The following is a 20101-nucleotide window of genomic DNA, read 5'->3' as shown; positions in this document are numbered from 1 at the left end:
AATTTTCTCTTCTTGTAGGATGTTTCAAGGCATCCAACAAGTGCATTGAAGTGTCAATCGAGAAAAAATTGTTCCATTCGCGCCATTATCAGGAGCATTCGGAAGACAGGCAAGATCCAGTAATGGGTGGATAACTAAGGTCTTGATCTTATGCTCTAAATGATGGGATTGATGTCAGTCTGGGTTAGCCTTTTATTGGTGGATATTGGTTACCAGGTTGGATACGTGAACGTTTCAACTTGGAGACGAAGTAGTCTACGTTAGAGGCAACTGTCTCGGTTGGCCATGTCACTATCACTACGGTGTCGTTATTCTTGAAGAATCGATCCAATGCACACCCATATCGCCCAGTAACACGGAACTTGAGGTCACCACGCTTAGCTGTACAGATCCCGCTTGGTTGCTATTCATAAGGAACGTGGTGTATACAAAGGCTCCCATGCCATTGGTCGCATCTTTCCCAGCTATTATAGGCCCCTTTGCCACAGCGGATATATTACCGAGCAGCAAGACCACTTTGAAATTCAATATACCGCGCCATCTGGCGGTTAGATGTACACTTCTTGCCTTGATTATCCGGTACTAGAGCACTACGGTTAGCAGGTCGGATAAATGTCCGACCTTCAGTCTGGCCCGGCCACTGTTCAGTGTTTGAGGTTGATCTGATGAAGCCATGCGGACCTCCTCAGTAATAACGAATACACTGAAGGCCATGTCTAATCCACTCGTTTGCTTTGATCCCATGTGCTACGGATGTAGCTCACTGATCAGTCCAGCTAAACCCAGCCCTACCGAACTAAAGCAGATGTTCTCGTCGGAGGATCACTTTCTCCACCTTGTAACGCACCACTGATGAACAGAAGATTGCAAAGGATGATCAAAGTCTGAATATTCTCTGGTGAAAATTCCAGTCATTTGAATTACCTGTTGCCCATGCTACCCACTGATTAGCTGGAAACCAAGCAACAATCACAAAGAACACAAGATTATTATCTAAAACTTCCTACTGTCTTCATCGAATGCGCATTTTTGCCATATGAACCCATACATCCCTCATAGGATGTGACGAGGCAATCGATTGAGTTCAACAGTTGCGACTGATACTGCGTGGATTTGGTGAATATCTTCTGTACCAGATGGTTAACCTTTGATCAGTATCTTACCAACCAGAGTATATTCATACTGGTTGGTGTGTTTATGGTGTGAAGACTAGCAACGAAGTCCATCCTCTTGAAAATGTGGCTGTTTTCCAACGAGATACCAACTGACTGACTGTGAATTCGGCGATGCCCTCCACTTGTCTGGTAAAGTGCAGGTTGCAAAATTTCAAGTGTGGATCAAATACTTTGCGTAGCAAAAGGGAGCGCTATATGAATACACTTGTGAGCTTGCCTCTAAAACCATGGAGCTTACAGTTCTGTTAATGGTCTCAGTACTTTTCGTGCTCCAAACGCTAAGATACCTCTCTCAGAAATGGTACATTACGGTTTATGGAAATTACGGACGCTTATTTGCTTATCAGGAAATTATGCAACACCGAAGATGACAAAAAAATGAAATGTTGGAAACTCAGCACAAACGGTCCTGTGTCCCTATATAAAACCAGCAGGATCAAGCTGTCTACGTACTGCGATCTCAACGGGATGAAAGCCGTGGATTGAAGGTCAAAGAAAAACGCTATCAGTGAGGCTTAGCCAGGTTATTTTGTGTAACACACTCAATTCATACCTAGCGTACACTGCCTTCTTGCCGCGTTCTATCACCTTTCCCAGCACGGAGCGGCGGGACAATCACGCATAGACAGCGCGAAGCTCTAACATTATTTTGCCACTTTTATTCTAACTCAATGTGTTATGGATTGCACCCCTTCCGCCAGAAGAACCAAAAGGCGGTGTTCTTTGGTATATGTGTAGTACATGTCTAAACCACCCCATTCTTCAGTCTTCATCCACTGCTTTGGCAATTGTTATTTATCAGCAAACATCCGTCTACGCAACATTTTACTCTGAGCACGTATCAGTGGTGCCGCCATGGCATCGATGGTCAGTTCTCGAGATTTTTCGGTCAGTTTCCCTAACCATATAGACTTCTGGTGCAGTCTATGCTAAGTTTCATTGTGCACATTATTCTTCAGCCTCAATGTAATTACTTTCTGATGCCGAAATTGAAGCACGTTTCCAAGTGATTCTGATGTATGTCTTGGTTTGTGGCACATTGCGGCAAAGGCTTATACAGTTTGCTAGATTAATCGCCTAGCAAACGTAAACTTACCTAATATAGGATTTCCAAAGGAGCACATAGAGAGTGAAAAATCTTGAAAGATAAATTAAAAGCCTACGCGGAACATCTATGAAAGCATAGAACGCCTCCGAGATCCCATGTAAAATAGACGTTGTGGACTTACGATCTATAAATAAGCAATGTCTTCCATAAAGTGCAGATCTACCAGTATTCCTTAGAATTTGATCCTGATAACCAGGTTTTAGTTCCTCTGAAACGGTTTTCTGATGATCACTGACACAAAGGACCACAGATGAAGTGGTCTCGCAAGTGTGCCTTTGTTCTCGTTTGAGGATTGGCGGAAACAGCTTTCTTGAATTTGCTGACATATTACCCCTCTTATTTTCGGTGCTCTAGGCTCACTATACCTGATGTCCACATAAAAGATTTGTGTGACCCTGCATTTAGCTGAATCATGGCAATGAATGAATATGGCATAATATGGCTCAACGGCCAAGGAGCGAAGCTACAAGTCGGTTGGTCCGTAATTCGAACACAATACCGGTTTTTTGATTGCCCCCATCTAGTTTTTGGACAATATAGCAGTACCCTAACCGTTGAGTTTCACGACAGCTATGCGGCCACGGCTGAACGACTGTTATACTTTAATTTATTTTGGTGGATGCGTGTAAACAGTAGTCTGTGTGTCATCCATCCATCCATATTCGCAAAGGCTTGTGTGGCTTGCAATATTTACTGACTGGAAGGTTCGTGGTTCAAATCCGACCTCTGTATCTCGACTTTCCCTGCTTAGGCTTGGGCAACCTGGCAGTATCGCAGCCCTCGTGCTTCCTCCGGGTGGTATGGCAGCTAGGAACCAAAAAGGTGCTACAACTGAACGATTATTATGAATGTGGCGCTTGAGATACGGGCTAGCAGTGGCAGGATTAAGATCTAGTAGTCAGCTTGTGCGACTTTCGAAGCAAGCTGAGTTTTCAGCATTATGTTTGGCAGTAATCTTCTCCTAGTTACAACTACCGCCATTTGGGGAAGCTGCAAAGCAAAACGCAGTTGGTTTCTACAAGTTTGCTTCATTACTGGTACCAAAGGCGTTTATTGCTTTGGGAGAGTTTGACCATTTATCTCACCGGAGAGATTTATTGAAACTCTACCCCGGACCGGAGCTTTACCCGATCCGCCATATGCACTCTATCACCAGAAGTTGCATAAAAGGCCTCATCAGTGGTAGCTAATAGCAGTGTAAGCACTTGGCTTTATGACTGTCAACATTCATAAGACGGTAAGTTAGCACCCAAACAGTTTAAAACCAAACCGTTTAAAAGTAAGTGATGGTCATTGCGAAGGCCTAGGATATGTCAAGCTTGTGCTAACTAAAGATGTCACCAAGTCTAGCCTCATCTAAATTGAAGCGCCCTGACTTTGTGTTGGAGTCTCCAGAGTTTAGGAATTTATTTCTCGATTGAAAGTGTCGTCTCTGAATCAGAGCCATACATATTTGGCGTCTAACTACAAACAAAGCGCTGTTTTTTCTAAGCGGTGTTAGACTTTGTGGAAGTGATTACGACTGACGATTGCCGCAGCAAAACTCCACTTCGGTGGCTGTGACCGATGCTAGCGCCGATGTGACCAGATACAGAAGTTGAAGAACTACGTGAAGTGGCATCTAGGTGACGAGATATGTGTGAGCTCAATAATTCTGTCTGGAGCTTTTTTGGAGTTTCATAAATGGTGCAAACGGAGACTGATAAAAGTTTGGGATTGCCTGTAAGAGCCTCTGTTTAGCCGGTTTGACTAGTGGTTGATTAACGGTATGACTAAAAGAGTTCAGCTTATGGTCTTTGGTTTGTTCGCTGATCTGGGCAATTTTATTGCGAACATTTCATCACTAATCGAGGTGACATAATCAGCGGGTTATTAAAGTGCTTAGTGGGGCGCTTAGCGCACTGATGATGTCACCTCGAATGGTAATGGAACGTTTGAAATCAACTTTCACAGCTCAGCGAACAAGCCAACGACCATCTGCGCTACCTGAGCTACCAACATTTTCCTCTATATTTCAACTTATTAGACCCATTTTGGCGGCTTTGTGTGTTTGCTTGCGGTCAGACCGTTCTCTAGCACTTGGCGGACGTGCTTACAACCAGGATGTTCAGGAGTTGGACCAGTTAAGAAAGAATAATTGAGGAAGCTACGAACTCGAAAATTTCTGTTTATCCATCCCAATTATGCAGCAAATAACGTTACGCAGCTCTCGTCACGTGACAGTTGATGTGGCATGTTGTGACCTATCATGGTTGTACGTGAGTTGGGACGCTACGGTAGCACCTATGTTTAGATAAGAAAAGTTCTCAACCAAAGTCCTTGGCTCAGAAGCCTCATCATCACCGTCATCGACAGCATGACATCAATGTTCAACGCCGATGCTTCACCGCCGTACAACTATGATTTAATTGAAAGCCTCGTTGTAAAGAAAAGAGTACAGGTGGACGGGAAAGGGACACAGTGCCAGCTTATTACAATCATACCTCCAGACGCTCCTTCAAGCATTCTTGATAGAAACTGACAACAAGAACGCCACTGACATCGGTTGGCAGCCATATCTTGTAGTGTCTCCAACCAGGCACAGTGAGGATCACGCGATCGCCGTCCCGGAAGGCGAGTAGCACTGACAGCACCCAGGTGTTTCGTGATCTCCTTCATACTCCTCTGCCAAGTCAAGGGTTGGCTCAGAAGTCTAGCCACAAGACAGCAATTTCTGGCATAAGTCCAAACATTGGTTTGTTCTATGAGTTACAGTTCGCTGCACTCGTCCCATCCTCAAGCATGGAAGGAAAAAGTCTGTGTTTGTGAAGCTTGGTTTTCGGTTAATTTCGACCACTACTAGATTGTGCCACGCTTACAACTTTTCTGCTCATCATCAGGAAGTTATATTCATCACACAACAAACGAAACATTACTTTTTCTGGATATCTATGGATACCTACGGTGGTCTTTGTACCTAGGACTCCTCATTGACCCACAGCAGGGTACAAAGTGCCCGCATGATGCTCTACTTGGATCCATATCCATCGTTCGGGAATCTTTTCAGGAAAACTAATCTAGCGAGCATCAATATGAGATGGACACCAACATTATCTGACAGAATTCCGTTCGTCAATTGCGTCGTCAAAACGTAGAGTTTGCCTTGAGTCCAGGTCGCCCAAGCTACAAATCTGGCCTGGGTCAACGCGCGGACGAACACAAAGACCAAGTCTAGGAGAGTGTATAATTACTCAACTATCCAGCTCTCAGGCATTTCGTGAACTCCATCTACTTCAGCTAGAACCTTGTACGTGAATCTGCGGACGGCGATCTAGGAGTCAAATCTGCCTGAGGAGCGCCCAGCTGCACTATTGTTCGGAAATTCTGCATAACCAGTCTATCAAGCGGCTGCCCTCTGCTCACTTTTGCTGTTGATCTTAAGATGCGTGGTCGTTTGAATGCCATAAACTCACAGCTGTACTCCAATGGAGAGTTAACGCCATTCGGAAGGCTATTGGTTCCCACCGATCATGCAAACTTGCTTGAGATTTCAAAGACTCCCAAAGTCTGCCCAGTTACTATGTGGTAGAAAAGTAGGATACATCCTGAGGTAGTGGAGCAAAATCCATGTTCTGGGAAGAACAAACAATCCAATAAACTGTGGGGTCAGTTACACTGTTAGGTTTTTGCTTCATGTGTTTTTGGCGAGTGCTGAAGTTGGCGCAACAGCAACGTAAATGACCTTCACTCCTATACTTACGTGTCATGCCTGTGTTGTTCTTACAGCTGTCAAACTATTCATTTATTACGGCTCGACCTTACACGACTGTGGAACCTATTGGTAGTGCTGGCTACCAGGGTCTTCCGAAGGACATGCTGTGTTCACTCAACACTTTGGAAAGCTCCTGATAAAGTAGGGTAGTGTGGAATTTACTGATGTACCTCTCTGATACCAACTAGACTGAATAGACAAGACCAAAAAGGTCGCCACGCATTCCTCACACGGCGTTTCGATAGGGCGATGGTTATCCGATTTCGGTTGCGAGTCATTCCTCGTGTCACTTCCTGTAAAACTGTCAGAAAGATTCGAACGGCTGGACGGCACAAATGATCTTACGTGTGGGAAATTAGCAAGTGGATGGTGTCGGATGAAAGGGGGTCCCTCAATTAGGTTACAATTCGCACCTTGTCGGAAGACGTGATCGTGTCGGTAACTTCGGTCGTTATTTCTTCGTTTTTCGATAGTAGGTGAGGCGCGGACGGTACCTGATCGGTTTGAAATCGTGTGGGCACTATAACATGACTGAATACTACAGTAATCTTCGGTGATGACATGACACCGGCCTTTAATGAGAAGGTGTATTTCCTACCTAGGGGGAACGAAGTCACTCATGGTGAGTAGCTGTGTGTGAGGGTCTTGTAATTCATGTGTAAGGGTGCGGGCCGGTGTGATGTATCATTGACCTGCTCCAAATTACTAGACATATCCTCTAGATCGATATTACAAAACAAGGCATCCGGTTTATTCTCACAGTACTGGTACACATGGCCTAACCAGTGTAATCCGCAGAGTGTGACCAGCTGATCTACTGATGGGGAGTTAGCTTTCCTGAAAACCTTTTGGTGTACCGGAGCATCAACGATCTGATGTCCCTACCGGATCCAAGCTATTGTTTGGCGGCGCCGACGATATTCGTGGGTCTCCCACAAAAAGTAGTCACGTCTCCGATCCACAAGTTGGAACAAGTCGAACTACAGCTTTGTACCCTCCACCCTCGACAGTCAAGTAGTATCATCCTTTGATTAAAAATGCTTTTCATGCCTCTTGAGGATGTCTGAAACGTTCTGGAGTCACAAAACAGTCCCTAGAAATGACATTTTTCATCCACTTTGTCGTAACGTATCAGCAATATTTCATGAATTTACACGGACTCTTTTCAACCTGTGACTTCTCGCTATCCTCAGGTCCACAGAGCAACCCTGGTGTACGGAAAACCGACTAACTGCTTACTGATATCAGCTTTGGGGCAAGTGTTGTGCACTTTACAAAGCGACACAAATACCGGCATACTAAAATCCACTAAGACCTGTACAGGGGGCTGAGAATCCTATGATCTCTTGCTGTTTTCTTCTCTGCATTCTCACTCAGATTTTTTCTAAAGACTGTCATATCTGATCACTGTTCAGTACAACAGACCCCTATTTTCAAGACTTCTATTTATAAAGCTGCAGACAGGAACTACTCGTGTTCTCGGAAAAGCGAAATTAGTACAACTCACTCACTGAATAGGGACACCTGTGGCTGACTGTTTTATCCCAAACGTGCTTCCCCTAATAAACCACAAAAATTGACCTACCGCCTTTCTAACAGCTTTTTTTTTCGGATCCTTCTACAGCTGTTTGGCCGCATACCGCGCACATCCACTTGCTCCCTCTTTGGTCGCATCTCCTCTGAAACGGTGGTGGACAGATAGTACTGTGTGGATGCGCTGATTTCCGCGGTCATGTGACAGCCCTGTTCAATCCATTACTATGGACAACATAGTTTTGGACACGGAAACAGACCCACCGGCCTCGGTAGAGTCGGTAAACGATGATGAGGATGAGAACTACTCTGGTTATTCAAGGTAAGTTGTGTCCCCTGTTCGTTCCTCGTTTTCTGCCAGCGTTATGGTTCAGGAATGCGGATCCAGTGGTCGATAAGGGCGCACCACATCGATATCTGAGTGTCAATCTAGTTGAACTCCGAAAGTCATTGTGAATCTGTTCTTTGGTTCCGACTGAGGATCGTCGGTGGGGCGTGTTAGGGGATATCTTCCGGGTGGAGGTCTGAGTAAACTACCATCCGGGTGTTAAATTGTGTGATAGACTTGAACGCCCGCAGAATACAGGAACACCCACTCTGCAATCATACGTCGTATGTCATTTGATCGACCGACCACTCCCCAGAAGAACATCCGTGTAACTCGTGAGATGTTTCCGCCTCTGGTATTTTGTAAATAGCGGGGAACGACTTATGTTATTGCGATGAATCTTTGCCTACAAAAGAATTGGTTTCAATGCGATACACTGAAACTGATGAGGAATAAAATAATAGACTCCACTCTCGTACTTAGCTGCCTTACCACACGAAGGAAGCACGGGGGCCGAGGTACTGCCTGCAAGGTCGGGTTCGAACCACGCCCCTTCCAATCAGTAAGTCCGCGACGTAGCCACTGAGTTTTTTCTCAAGCTCATAATGATGGCGTATAACTGATGTCAGTTATTTGACTGAATGTTGGAGATATGTGCATCTCGGATGTTTGCGTCGGGTTAGCATTAGGCCCCACTGCATATTCCGCCTTTCTCATCTCGGTTATGTGACTTTCTTTAAGTAAACTGACGATGTTGTATTGCAGTGATGCATCAAAGTTCCACGCTGGTGCTGCCAGGAGTGCTTATTTTTACTATTGGTAGTATTTCTATTAATACTCTGGCGACGTTAGCGACCATGATATAATTGTTCGTCCGTCTATGTTCTGTTCCAAGACCCAAAGAAAAATGTCTGACATTCCAGCATTTTGTGATCTGGAACTTGAAGCTTTGAATTCCGAAAAAGCCATCTCTTCCACACTGCGATCACGTGATTCGAAGCGAAATTATTCGCCTTTTGAACACACTCACCGTTCATAAATTTTCAGGTCAGCTCGCCAAATCATTTGTTCCCTTAGAATTTGTACAAAAAGATCATCCCACCTAACTTTCGAACTTGTGCCCTTTTCAATAAATGCTAGACATTTGTCAAATGAACAAGCGGAACTTCGTCCCCACGAGGTTTTTACATCAGAAACACGGTTCTGGAATGAAATCCAGACACAAGCCACGCCCACAAAAAGCCGATTGATTGTCGAGTTGGGCCCTGAAGTTTGACCTTGAACCAGGGCCTATAGCTGATCGATATTGCGGCAAAAAAGCACCTACTCATTGGCTACTATAGACAAACAGGTTGGAAATCTGACAGTGTACTGTATCACAGCTTTGAAGCATCATGATAACCTTTTTGACTCGGGACCACAATCACCTTCCACCAGGACCCTCTGTGAGGACCTCCGGAAAAGCACCGCTTTGTGTTTCGTTCTGGAAAGGAAGAAACTATGCTATATAGAAATGGGTCCCGAAGTCTTCGTTTGAAATCGATGGCGATGGAAAAGTAGTGGGAAACATTTGCTAGTGAAATATCAGTATATCCTTACTACTCACAAGCTGGAAGTAACATTCACCGGGAGGAAACCAAATCACACCGGCTTTATTCTGTACTCTCGTCTTTCAAGGGAAGCTGAGATGCTTGCTAATCATCGATATTCTTGACGAAAAAATAGAACTGTATTTCTTTTATGGTTCCTGGTTCACCACACGGTTTTCTGGTCGAGTTCGTCCACTCGCTCGAATAACTTTTCCAGATGAAACGGTCTATAAACACATGACCAAAATGCCCATTCATCGGGGGACTACACAGAGAAAAATATCCATCCGTTTTTCCAGAAATAGTCGTTGAAATGTTTGGCAATCGCTGTTGATTCACTAGTTGTCCGACTGCCAGTCCTTGTACCTTGAATCAGCATCTGGAAGGATCAGTCGGCTCCAGAAACTCTCCATCTGCGATCTGCTGCTAGACTTGGACAGATCACGATCCAGTATCGATCTCGTATGCCACATGGAGAGGGAACTGTTCCAAATCGTTCCTGACCCACGGGTGTCCGTTCCAGAACAGTAATTTATCTCGTCTATCGTCTTGATTGGTACTCACCAAATGGATATAAGAGCTTCCGATCTTCCGGTTCAGGGTGAAAACACCTAACCTGAGCAAAAAGATCCGATAGACGCGAAGTGGAGTTACGAGAAAGCATATTACTCGCACGCCTCATCAGTAGTATCCACTAGGATCGTTATTTGTTTATACAACAACACTTGACAAATGGGAATGGCGAACCACGGCATTCACAAGTCAGAAGAGTTCTGACACGCGACACATCTAGCGACGAACGCAAGCGTATCATTCGAATCGGTCTTACGATGGTGATCACAACGACAGCTACCTGGATCTGCGCAACTTGCGTACGAATTAGGAGTCATATCTGACAACAATACCCAGTCTAAACCAGCGTGAAAGCGCCATCGAATTACCTGCATATCTTTCTCTCATTCCTAGACTACATTTTCCGAGAATAAGGCTTCTCGTATTCCTAATCAGTACTGTCATTCTACGGGATCACAGTGCCAGTTGTAGTCCGACTGGTTTGCTGCCTGAGTGGGCACACACACACACTCTGAAGGCCGCGGGAACGGGAATCCTTCGGAAAACATTGTCATGCTATTTATCCAGGGGGATCTCACTCAGGCTTGAAAGATTTGATGGATGAGGCCGGTGCGTGATTGTCCATTGATTTTATTCCTTTAGCATCGGTACCACGGTCTTGGAAGGAACACCACACACAGCTACACGCAAACCGCTTGTGGGTTATCTGCAATGCGCAGACACCCAGAAAACCAACCTCTGCTGACCCAAATGTCCGTTTCGGACATACATGTACGCATGCTGGGCATTCGTTTGGTCAGTAGTTGTTCAGCGAAACGAATCTACACTGCGAAAAATCGTATAAAATTAGACAACTACCTATTCGCCTTTTTCACGTGAGACTCAGCTGGATTCAGCTAGATCTATCGCTTTTATGATGTTCACTGTGAGTTTAAGTAGAACATAAGGTTGGAGAAAACTTGAGGACTGGTCTTACCCGATGTGCCTGATGTGGAGGCCAGTCATGGGCTTTTTCATAGAGGAAACTACTCACAAGGTTGCTGAAAACTCTTCAACAGCCCACGATCGGTTTCGCCCTTCTTGGGGCCCATCAGGTAGGCGCTGTCTCCGAGTTTCCGTCAACCTTATGATCTAATTGAACTCAAATTGGACTGTTTTCGAGAAATACACTCATTCGCAAATCAATTTGGTTTTCACGAGAGACTCAATTGAATATCATAAAGGAGTCTGTCTTGAAAACCTAATTGATTTGCAAATGAGTGTATTCCCAGTCATGGGCTGTTTAAGAGTTTTCAGTAACCTTGTCAGTGGTGTGCTACGTGTATACAACGTATTGCGATTTATCGAATACACCACCTAGTGAATCGGGAAGCGGGCTGATGCAGCACATTCAATCGAAGGAGAACATCATAAATCAGTCAGGTCTGAAGTAAGTCCCACGTGAAGACCAAAATGGTATGCAAATGAGTGCATTTGTCGAGTAATAATAGTCGATCAACTGCAGCACCTTTCCGGTGCCTAGCCCCACCACCCGAGATGCACGTGAACGAAGATGATGTCGGGACGGCTCAAGCCTGGACAACAGCAGTCGAGATTCTGGGGTCGGGTTCAAATCACGGACCAACCGGTTAGTAAGTTTGTGCCCTAACCACTGAGCCATCCCGAACTTGACTATTGCAATGCGTACGATCAAACTGAGGCATCACCCGAGACTGTCATACAGTGTTTGCCCACTTCATCGTCACCAGTCGATGTTTAATTGTCGGTGTGACGTTGTGTAGAGAGACGGTTCGATACGCCGGTGGAAATGTACGGCTTCGATGCAGCAAGGCCAATATACCAAAGTGGATACGAAATATGTTTATGCAGTCACGATGGTGGGCAAACGTCTAAAAAACTGTCTCTCAGGAGTGAAAGAAATTGGTTAGTTTCTTGAAACTTCTTCAGAAAGTTAAGGCTGTTTTGGAGGAGGTCATCTCCCCTAAGCAACTGCTTTGTTGCGTTCTCTCGAGATTCCTCTCCAGAGTTGATATATGGAACGCCAATTTGAACCCTCGACAACTACCGAACGGTAAAGTGTTCGGATCTTTTCCTAAAGGAAACTACTCACAAGGTTTGTGAAAACTCTTCGAGAGCCCACGACCGGTTTAGCCCTTCCACTTCGGGCTCATCAGGTAGGCGCACAGTTTCCGTCAACCTTATGATCTACTCGAACCAAAATTGGACTGTTTTCGAGAAATACGCTCACCTGAAAATCAATTTGGTCTTCACGGGAGACTCAATTGAATCTCTCGTTTATGATGTCCTCCAGCTGAATGTGCTGCACACAGGCCGCCTCATGATTCAAATGAGTGTATTTCTCGAAACAGTAAGAACATGTTCGAGGTCAACACTTTCTTTGACCCGACAATGAGGCATCCTAGACTAAGTCAGTGTGATTTTGTTGCGCGTTAATCCACATACGTCGTCGATTTTTTGAAGCTAATCCATTCTATAAGACTATTTCATCGTCAACACTCTCTGATGACAACCCAGGCGGTCTCGAATCCACAACGGGCCGGCCGTTTGACCATGATTGGTTGATCAGCAGTGCGATTAACTCGCAGTTGGACAAGCTATAACGCCACTCATCCTCCAATTACGGAAACGGCGTCACGTGGTCACGCGCTGATAGACTGACTCTTTGAGTGACTACTACTCACTATACAATACAAGCTAGTTTGTTTGGAATTATCTCACGTGACCCAATACGATCTAGAGTGTGAAAACCACAGAGCTACCGGATCTTTTCCAGATAAGCCCCGCCATTAATGCAAAAAGTGTGTGTGCGAAAAGCTAAGCACCGCCACTTTCTGCCAGCTACAATTTAGTGTACGCACACAGCTTTGACTTATTTTTGATGAAAACAATTCCTTATCCGCACCTAGGCTTATTTTGTGCGAAATTTTATCCGGTCGGACGTACAACCTTAAATAAACTTCCTGACGCTTTCAACTCTCGTTCATCACAAGGAGACGCCAATACCTTTTTTGCAAAAGTCACGAAGTGATCCATCAGCAACGTTTATGCCAACGTTTGTGGCCACCAAATGATACTTTCAACCACTAACCCACCACTACGCACTGGTGATGTCAGTTCGATTGGTGATGAAACGTTTGAAACCTAATTGCTCAGCTCAGCGAACAAGCTAACGAGCAACTTTCAGCTGTTCCTGACAGGTAGAGGTGTAATGCCCGACAGTGTCGACAAGAAATCGGTCTTCGAAAGGAAACTGGCTGGGGCGGTCTAGAATGGAGTTTGGGATAGTAATTCTACTCTTCATACCGTAGAAACCAAGCAGGGCGAGTGTTCCCCCAGCAGTGGATTTTCGGAGGGATCTGCCGGGAAACTAAAGAGATGTTCATATATGCAGTGCCAGATCGAACTGCGGCCACTTTGATGGACACAATCCAGGCCTGCATCGCTCCCCGCTCAATCATCATCTCCGATATGTGGGCATAATACCAAGGAGTTGAAACGATGATTGACATGAATTGTACTCATGAAACGGTTAATCATACGGAGAACTTTGTGGATCCAACGATCGGAGCTCACACACAAACCATCGAAGCACTTTGGCAAGTCTAAAACATGAAGAATAAACGCCAATGTGGCACACACCGATCTTTTAATGTACAGCCACTTGTGTGAGTCCGTTTGGAGGCAAAGGTATCGAAAAACCGACCTTTTCATGCAAATAAAATAATGACATGCCCCAATTTCACCCTCTTCAATAAAAAAATAAAAGTACGAATTTCATATCCTCTTTTTCCAATCTTTTCTGGGTGACGAAAGTTAATTTTTTGGCGGGGCTTTTCTGGAAAAGATCCAAGCGTTCAAACTAGTAGCTGGAAGGTGGCTGGTTTGAGGCTCCCTCAGAGATAGGTTGGTCTCAACTAAAGGATGCAATCTCTGCTATACATTTCAGGATCTTCTTACACGACCGACGTGGTAAATTGCAAATACATAGTGGCAACAACCGCTCACGATGGATCACTAATTCACTGTTACAGCGTTCATGCAGCTTACTTGGGAAAAATTCCCCATACACTCTGAATTCCAGTGTAACGGTGGATACTATTGACAGGGCATGCGAGTGGTATGTATTCTCGTGAATCCGCTTCGTGTCTCTTGAAAAGTGAGATTTATTACGGAATTTTTGGAGTCGCTTTGTAGCATTTGCTTGCATTTGAGTACTATGTACTTTTGCTAGTTGCACGAGTGGAGGGAATCTCTCTCTGTTGGTGGGTTTTCTCGAAACTGAAGCTGCCACCTGACATTTGAATTCCTGGATGTTAGTTCGCATTGTGAAGGGATTCCAAGTGAACTTTTCCACCGTACTTGAAAGACATACCTTTGTTTACCGTGTGTTACAAGCTTATATCCAAACCTATTGAAACCACTTTCTGAACCCGTCCACCGTCTCGTGCGTTCTCTCTCACAACTCAGAAGCGGGCCACTGGTGAAAGACTCCTTTCAAGGACATTCATTTGTGAAAAAGAACTTGCACAAACCTGCAACCTGTCATCATTGTTCCGACCTACTTTGGGGCATACTTGGGACTACCGGAATGGTTTGCGAAGGTAAGCATAACTCATGTCTGATATACGTTTGTAGTACGCCTGAATTCCAACCTCAGCTTTCCCTCACATGTTCTGTTGACAGCACAACGGAGCATAAGTCCATGAACCGTTTGACCAACCACAGACGGAGCTGCATGTGTGGGCGTAAACTGCGCACACTTACACGACCTATGGTACGGCGTGTTCTGATTGGTGGTTGGTATGGATTGACAGCCCGGTCACGCGCTTTAACCGGTTCGCTTGATTTGGGGAAGCGGTACCATTGGCTCATCGTACGAGCAATGCCAGGACATCCTCCGAATCATTTGGGTCCTATGGCTGCTGTTCAAATTCTGAATGTTGATAGGCTAATAACTTTTCGCTTTTGACACAAATGAGCAGGTTATTAAGCTGTTTGGGTTTTAAGGCAGACGGAGAACCAGTCAGTAAGGCACTAGAGATCAATTAACGGCTCTTGTCGGTCAATGTAGTCGCGAAAATGTTGTGTTGATGGTTGGTGGGTTTCAAATCAGTTCCAATCTCGTTTGGTTTCTTAATCTACCATTTCAAGGTGCTTCATTTGGTGAGTAGATTTCGTTTGTCTTCGTAGGTTTGTGAGTGTTACGACAATATATTTGGTTGGGGGGGGGGTTGGTGTACTAAGTGCTGTCCTACCGAATTAAAAGCTCGATTGTTGAGGAATTGAAGCGGCAGTCCTCATTCGCCTAAGGGTTCGAGCTATCGTTCTCCTCAGTGACTGTTTATCTCATGAAATAACTAATAAACGATCGAATTTGGCCCTCTCTGTCTAAAAAACAACGGTGTCTTTTTGATAAAATGTTGCAACATGACCTTTTCCTTACTTGCTGATTCCTAGGACCAAACAAATCCAGCGGATCGGCAGTAGGAACTCTTCGGCGCATTGATACGCACATCCGGATGTGGTTCGGGGATGAAATAGCTGATCGACGTAGCTCACTGGTAGGAAGTGTGGAAACCAGTATTTTCGGAACAACAAACCAGTGGGATTTCCCGTTTCCGCGATAATTCAGCATTCTATTTTTGGAATGCTATTTTTAGCCTTTATCCGAATCACGTGACTGAGTTCAGTGGGTAAGAGCATAAAACAAATACGTGATTATGGGACACGTGTGGTGTGTACTTTTAGCGATTTAGTGGGCAACCAGTAAAGGTATGGATGAGAGTTGGTCAACTGGTTGGAAAGACACCGTGTCGGACACTTTGGACTGGATACCCACATTGAACCATTCCAGATGGCTTCAACTGCTCGTCGGACATTCGGAGTTGTTGTGCTGTTTGTACAGCAGGAGGCAAAATTGAACGAAAAAACGTGAGTTGTCCACATTCATGGCGCGAATCGGTCACTGACAGGCACGAGACGGCGCCGATGTTCCCTTCCGAAGCCACTCTCGTGACTCTGATTGGCGCTGTGGTGACACGGAGATCACGAGAGAATGAGTTAGGCCCAACAGGTGGGTAAATGGGTAGGTGACACACACAGTCTACTCGACTAGCAGCGGGTAGGTGTTTGGCGTAAAGCGAATAACGGGTACGGAGTCGCAGAACAGGTGGAGATCTAAAGCACACCGTCGAACCGAATGGTGCAAGTCTCATGATGTCCATTGGTATCGTTGCTCAAGCGCAGTATTTCCAAGAGGGTAGGCTGGTTTTTCAAATTCGTGACAATGTTACACAAAGAGAAAACATGGACTAGTAAGTGTGGGGTTTGAAATGGGAACAAGAACGTAGGCGTTCGTAATTTTTGAGAAAGACCTCGTTCTGTGAGTAGAGCCAATCTATGCTGAAAAGTCGCGAAGCACTCGGTGGGAATCGGGGGCAGCGCGGATCACACGAAACTTCAGGCAGTCTCGAACCCATGACAAACCTTCCATCCAAGAAGTCGTCACTATATGTAATGTGGATCCCATGTGTGAAGGCCCTGTATCCTGTCCAAGTGCGAGTTGGTCACAGTTGTGAGCAGTAGCTCGTGGCCCAAAGACCAAATGTTCAAACTGGAAGACTAGAGGTTTCGGGTTGGAAACTACCTGGAGTTTCGTGAGGTACATACATATTGCTGATGATTACCAATGAGGGTGACAAAGGTTTACACTGCTTGAATAGATTGGCTTTACCTACACGACGAAACCTCCATAAGAAAGATAACTGGAGTGATATAGAACTGATTGACGAATCTATATGTGGCATGCCAGTAGTATGTGTTGTTCTTGGAATTTCGCTTTGCGTCTCCTTAAAAGGGGAGACTTGTTGCGTAATTTGTGGAGTCGCTATTTAATCTTTGCTCGGATTTGAGTGATGAATGATTGGGGTCAATGAATTTCCAGGAAAGTTCAAGAAGATGCATTCAGGAGAATATGGATGTCCAGTTTTTGCAAATAAGATGCAAATGAGAGTTTTGCTTCCCTGTCTAATAGTCTGTAACCTGTCGGTTGGCATTTTTCTATAGATAACTCCGCAGCGAAGGCCTTCTTCCTTGAGTTTGGAAGAACGACATTAGAAGACGACACGACTAACGGGGATCCAAATGAATGCCACGTGAATCTCTCTCAACACTGAAGAACATCTGGGGACTACGTCTACCTGATGAACTCGAACGGGAAGACTGAAACTGGTGGGGACTGTTGAACGGAAAATGTACTGAGATATCGCGTTTGTCGTGCCTAATGAACTATGACGAGGCCTTTGTGCAGTACATTCAGCTGGACATCACAAGATGGGATTCAGTTGAGTCTCCTGAACTGAACAAAGTGGTCATCATCATCATCAATGGCAGCATGACATCAGTGTTCAACACCGATGCTTCACCGCCGTACAACCATGATTTAATTGAAAGCCTTATTGTAAAGAAAAGAGTAAAGATGGACGGGGAAGGGACTTAGTGCTAGCTTACCACAATCATTCCGAGGCACCTACACCTCCAAACATTCACTCAGGCGATCTGGATAGAAACTGACAACAAGAACGCCACTGACATCGATTGGCAACCATATAGTGTAGTGTCTCCAACCAGGCACAGTGAGGATCACGCGATCCCCATCCTGGAAGGCGAGTAGCACCGACAGCACCCAAGCGTTTCGTGATCTCCTTCATACTCCTCTGCCAGGTCATGGGTTGGCCACCTCTCTGTTTACGCCACTCCGAATTGGGCATGGAAAACAGTACTCTCTTCGGCAAACGATGGTTCGGCATGCGTAAAACATGTCCCAACCAACGCAGCTTCTGGTGCTGGACACATTCTTCAATGGAAGTACCCGTTACACAACCGAAAACACGCTTTCTAACTGCCTCGTTACGGATTCGCTGACACCAACCCACACGAGCTATGGTTCTGAGACAACGATTGTCGAACACCTGAAGACGTCTCAGGTCCGCTGCTCGAATAGGCCAAGTCTCACAGCCATACAACAAAACAGCCCGTACTGTAGCTTGATACACACGTCCCTTCAGATTCAGGGATAAACCATTCTGACGCCATAGGTGTCTCAAGTTAGCAAACGCGGCCCGAGCCTTGCAGATTCGTGCATTCACCTCATCTGTCACACTACAATCAGAACTAATACAACTTCCAAGATACGTAAAACGCTCCACAACTTCCAGTGCCTCTCCCTGGATCGTAAGTGGCGTGTTCAGTGACGTACACGAGCATGACCTTACCAATTTCAAGGTGCATACCACAGGAGAGGATGACTTTGGTCGGTTCATCCAAAAACACCTGCGCCTTCCCCTCCTCTTCGAACGTTGGGACGATGTCGTCTGCATACTCCAGATCGACAAAGTTTTCTTCACAGGGTTTTGGAGACCCTGCAGCGTTCATCTCATTATTTCATCGATGTATTAAGCGAATGTCGTACAATTTGGGTTCAACCGGAACGTAAGATTTACACAAACATGGGGACCCACCTATCTGATGGAGCCAAAGTGGAAGCGTGAAACGGGTCGTAGGCTGTTGAAAGGTCTTCAGAAACCTTTTGACCAGTTTCAGTTGAGGATTGATTAGTTTTTTGGAAAAGTCAGTTGGAACTTGTAGCAGTGGAAAACAGAAGAGTTGGTAAATGTGTGCGATCAAGGTGGATCCCAGCTCTGGTTTCCTGCTGAACCAGATCAAGAAAAACTGAAATAAAGAAAGGTTCGAGGCGGACACAATAGGAGGGTCTCCCAGTGTGCTGTCAGGCTTGGAAGCATGCTTGATTGGGTCAGTGCGTAGGCTCATGAATAAGTTTGTCTGAAAATTGGGCGGGATCGTTCGTTTACATTCAATACGACCACGGAAATAGTGGTATCGGACTTGAGCCTGCGGTACTCGGTCCGAGTTAAAAACGTAAGGCAATCTGCAAGATGTTCTATCGTCCTCCACCAAAGTGCTAAGATGGAATATCAGTTACTCAATGGAGATTTCATCGTGTCACTGAATCCAGTCTATGCTGACAGCTATTTTGAACCGACAGTCTTCTGGTCAGTGATTGAACCCTTAGTTAAAACGATCACCGTTCAGCTGTAACACCCTGTCGGTGACTAGCTGCCATGCCGCCTGAAGCAAGAAAGACGGCTGGGCTACTGCCCAAGGTTGCCCAATCCTGTACAGGGGGGAAGTCGAGAGGCAGATCTCGGGTTCGAACCATGGACCGTCCGGTCGGTAAATGCGCCATCTCGACTGGCTGATTAGCATAGATTATCTTGGCTGTAAGAACGAAACCTCCTTTGAAAATTCCAAATTCCCCTCACTATACCATCGATCTGTAAGTAGTGTCGCCGATGAAGGATAATTTCACAATATGATCGAGATTTTCATCTGAGACGTCCTCATTCGAGGAACTAGTCATGTGACTGGGACCACGTGATGCGGTTTCTGTAATTGAAGAATGATTGGCGCCAATTGACAGCTAATCTCACAACTTTTCATCCGTTCGTGGTCGAACGTTTTAGTTCTCAGCCACCAGCCGGAAGTTTCCGTGTTCGAAATTCTCCAAGTTTCGTCAGGCGTGCACTGCCAACCAACGATGAAGCATTGCTTGTCAACTTTTCAGGATTGATTGACTCCTATTCAGTAAAACATTGGCAGAATTAATCGTAGATCCGTTGGCCGATTTGCACTCAATCTTTTCACCATGCCTACTGAAACGTGCGTCTTGACTAATGGTACTTGCTTAGGGGAATACAACTTGCTGAGTACTGTTCGACAAAGCCCACCGGTTTCACCCTTCTTGGGTCCCATCAGCTAGGCATAGACCACGATTCCGTCGACCTTATGTTCCAATTGAACCCGAGTTGAACTGATTTCGATAAATACACTCATTCGCATATCATTTTGGTTTTCACGGGAGCCACAACTGGATCTCTCTTTGACGGAAACTCAGAAACTGCGTGTCTACCTGATGAGCCGCGCGGAGGGCGAAACCGGTCGAGG

The 20101-nt window shown here is 45.4% G+C and overlaps 3 protein-coding genes across 3 annotated transcripts in view; 1 reads left to right on the top strand and 2 right to left on the bottom strand.

Moving 5' to 3' along the window:
- T265_05868 (hypothetical protein) overlaps window positions 1-7768 on the bottom strand; it is a gene marked incomplete at both ends in the record, with an annotated part of 17228 nt that extends 9460 nt beyond the window's left edge. The window contains one exon of the mRNA XM_009170997.1: window positions 7675-7768. Coding sequence (XP_009169261.1) covers window positions 7675-7768 — 94 coding nt within the window. The remainder of the gene's footprint in view (window positions 1-7674) is intronic.
- A 26-nt stretch (window positions 7769-7794) lies between these two features.
- Window positions 7795-20101, top strand: part of T265_13894 (hypothetical protein) — a gene marked incomplete at both ends in the record, with an annotated part of 69505 nt that continues 57198 nt past the window's right edge. Inside the window, 2 exons of the mRNA XM_009171030.1 lie at window positions 7795-7889; window positions 18175-18310. Coding sequence (XP_009169294.1) covers window positions 7795-7889; window positions 18175-18310 — 231 coding nt within the window. The remainder of the gene's footprint in view (window positions 7890-18174; window positions 18311-20101) is intronic.
- T265_05867 (hypothetical protein) overlaps window positions 17623-20101 on the bottom strand; it is a gene marked incomplete at both ends in the record, with an annotated part of 10611 nt that continues 8132 nt past the window's right edge. Inside the window, 2 exons of the mRNA XM_009170996.1 lie at window positions 17623-18303; window positions 18347-18498. Coding sequence (XP_009169260.1) covers window positions 17623-18303; window positions 18347-18498 — 833 coding nt within the window. The remainder of the gene's footprint in view (window positions 18304-18346; window positions 18499-20101) is intronic.

Source organism: Opisthorchis viverrini, assembly GCF_000715545.1.
Source record: "Opisthorchis viverrini unplaced genomic scaffold opera_v5_116, whole genome shotgun sequence".
Classification (NCBI taxonomy): Eukaryota; Metazoa; Platyhelminthes; class Trematoda; order Opisthorchiida; family Opisthorchiidae; genus Opisthorchis; species Opisthorchis viverrini.
This window is presented reverse-complemented; position numbering and strand designations above follow the sequence as displayed.